Source organism: Egretta garzetta, unplaced genomic scaffold (assembly GCF_000687185.1).
Source record: "Egretta garzetta isolate BGI_Z169 unplaced genomic scaffold, ASM68718v1 scaffold186, whole genome shotgun sequence".
Lineage (NCBI taxonomy): Eukaryota > Metazoa > Chordata > Aves > Pelecaniformes > Ardeidae > Egretta > Egretta garzetta.
In genome coordinates this window covers 108,543-109,637 of record NW_009259969.1, presented here as the reverse complement: position 1 = coordinate 109,637, position 1,095 = coordinate 108,543, and the positions used below count along the sequence as shown (strand labels likewise).

General features: G+C 60.6%; 1 protein-coding gene across 1 annotated transcript in view; it reads right to left on the bottom strand.

The window, feature by feature from the left end:
• The window catches only part of LOC118452448 (tensin-like), a 73,282-nt gene that overhangs the window by 35,760 nt on the left and 36,427 nt on the right, over nucleotides 1–1,095 (bottom strand). The window contains exon 5 of the mRNA XM_035895817.1: nucleotides 844–885. Coding sequence (XP_035751710.1) covers nucleotides 844–885 — 42 coding nt within the window. The remainder of the gene's footprint in view (nucleotides 1–843; nucleotides 886–1,095) is intronic.

The following is a 1,095-nucleotide window of genomic DNA, read 5'->3' as shown; positions in this document are numbered from 1 at the left end:
ATATCCCAGTCCACCCCAGCACAGGACCAGTTGGTCCCAGCCACATTGGGTTGAAGACCCCCCCTGCCAGCCCCATCAAGCATCCGCCTCCCAGCCCCAGGTTGACTCGGCACGTCCCCAGGCTCTGGGCAGCATCTGAACCCCACAGGTCCCTTCTGCTTGGCAACGGTGATGCGAGGCACGAGAAAGGCTGCAGAAATACCAGGGAACTTCCGCAAAAAGAGAGCAAAGCTGGCAAAGGGGGCTCCTGACTGTCCCAATGGATTTTTCTAGCTGTGGATGCTCTTCCTCCAGTTCAGAGAAGGGTTGGAAACACGTCCTGGACAACCAAAGGGATGGGGCAAAGCTGGCTCCCAGGTGAGGAAGGCTTTCACCCTCTTCCTCGTGGGAACCACTCTGCCTCCATCCCTCGGGTCCCAGCCCCGGTGCGCAGGGAGGCCGGCGAGCTGGCTGCGGGCAGGGGGAAGCCGTCCGCGTTGACTTTGGCAGTGCGTTTGTCTACACTGTCTTAGCAATTTTATGTCCACAGATTAAATAACATATCCCCGGCTCTGAGACAGGAAAGCCGGCTTTGCAGCAAAAGCCCCGGCCCTCCCTCTGCTGGGCTCCGCCACTGCCTCTGCCACCGACCCTGGGCACCTCGCTTGGCTTTTGGCATGGCCATCATCACCTTGGCTGGCAGGGAAGGAGGGCTGGGGGGTCCCAGGGGTGTTGGGGGACCACAGGGGCATCCCAGGCTGAGGATTTTGGCTGCAGGGTGTGCTTGCAGCAATGAGACAGGCACAAGTGACCCCCCAGGAGGTCTCGCCGCAGAGAGCAGCCTCCGTGACTGGTAGCACTTACCAGGGCATCTACCTGCTTGGTGATATTCTCCCCCGGGGACGGCTGCAGGCAGGCAGGCAGGCAGGCAGGAGGAAGGGGAGGGTGAGGAAAAGGCAAGTGAGAGAGAAGGAAAGAGAGATTGAGAGAGACATGCACACAGAGCAGGGGCCGGGGTCAAAAGTTCCCCCCTGGCTATTTCTGGCCCTTCCTAGGAAACGCGCCGTGGTCCCGTTTCCTTCCCTGCCCGCCAACACGTCCGCTCGTCCTACAGGT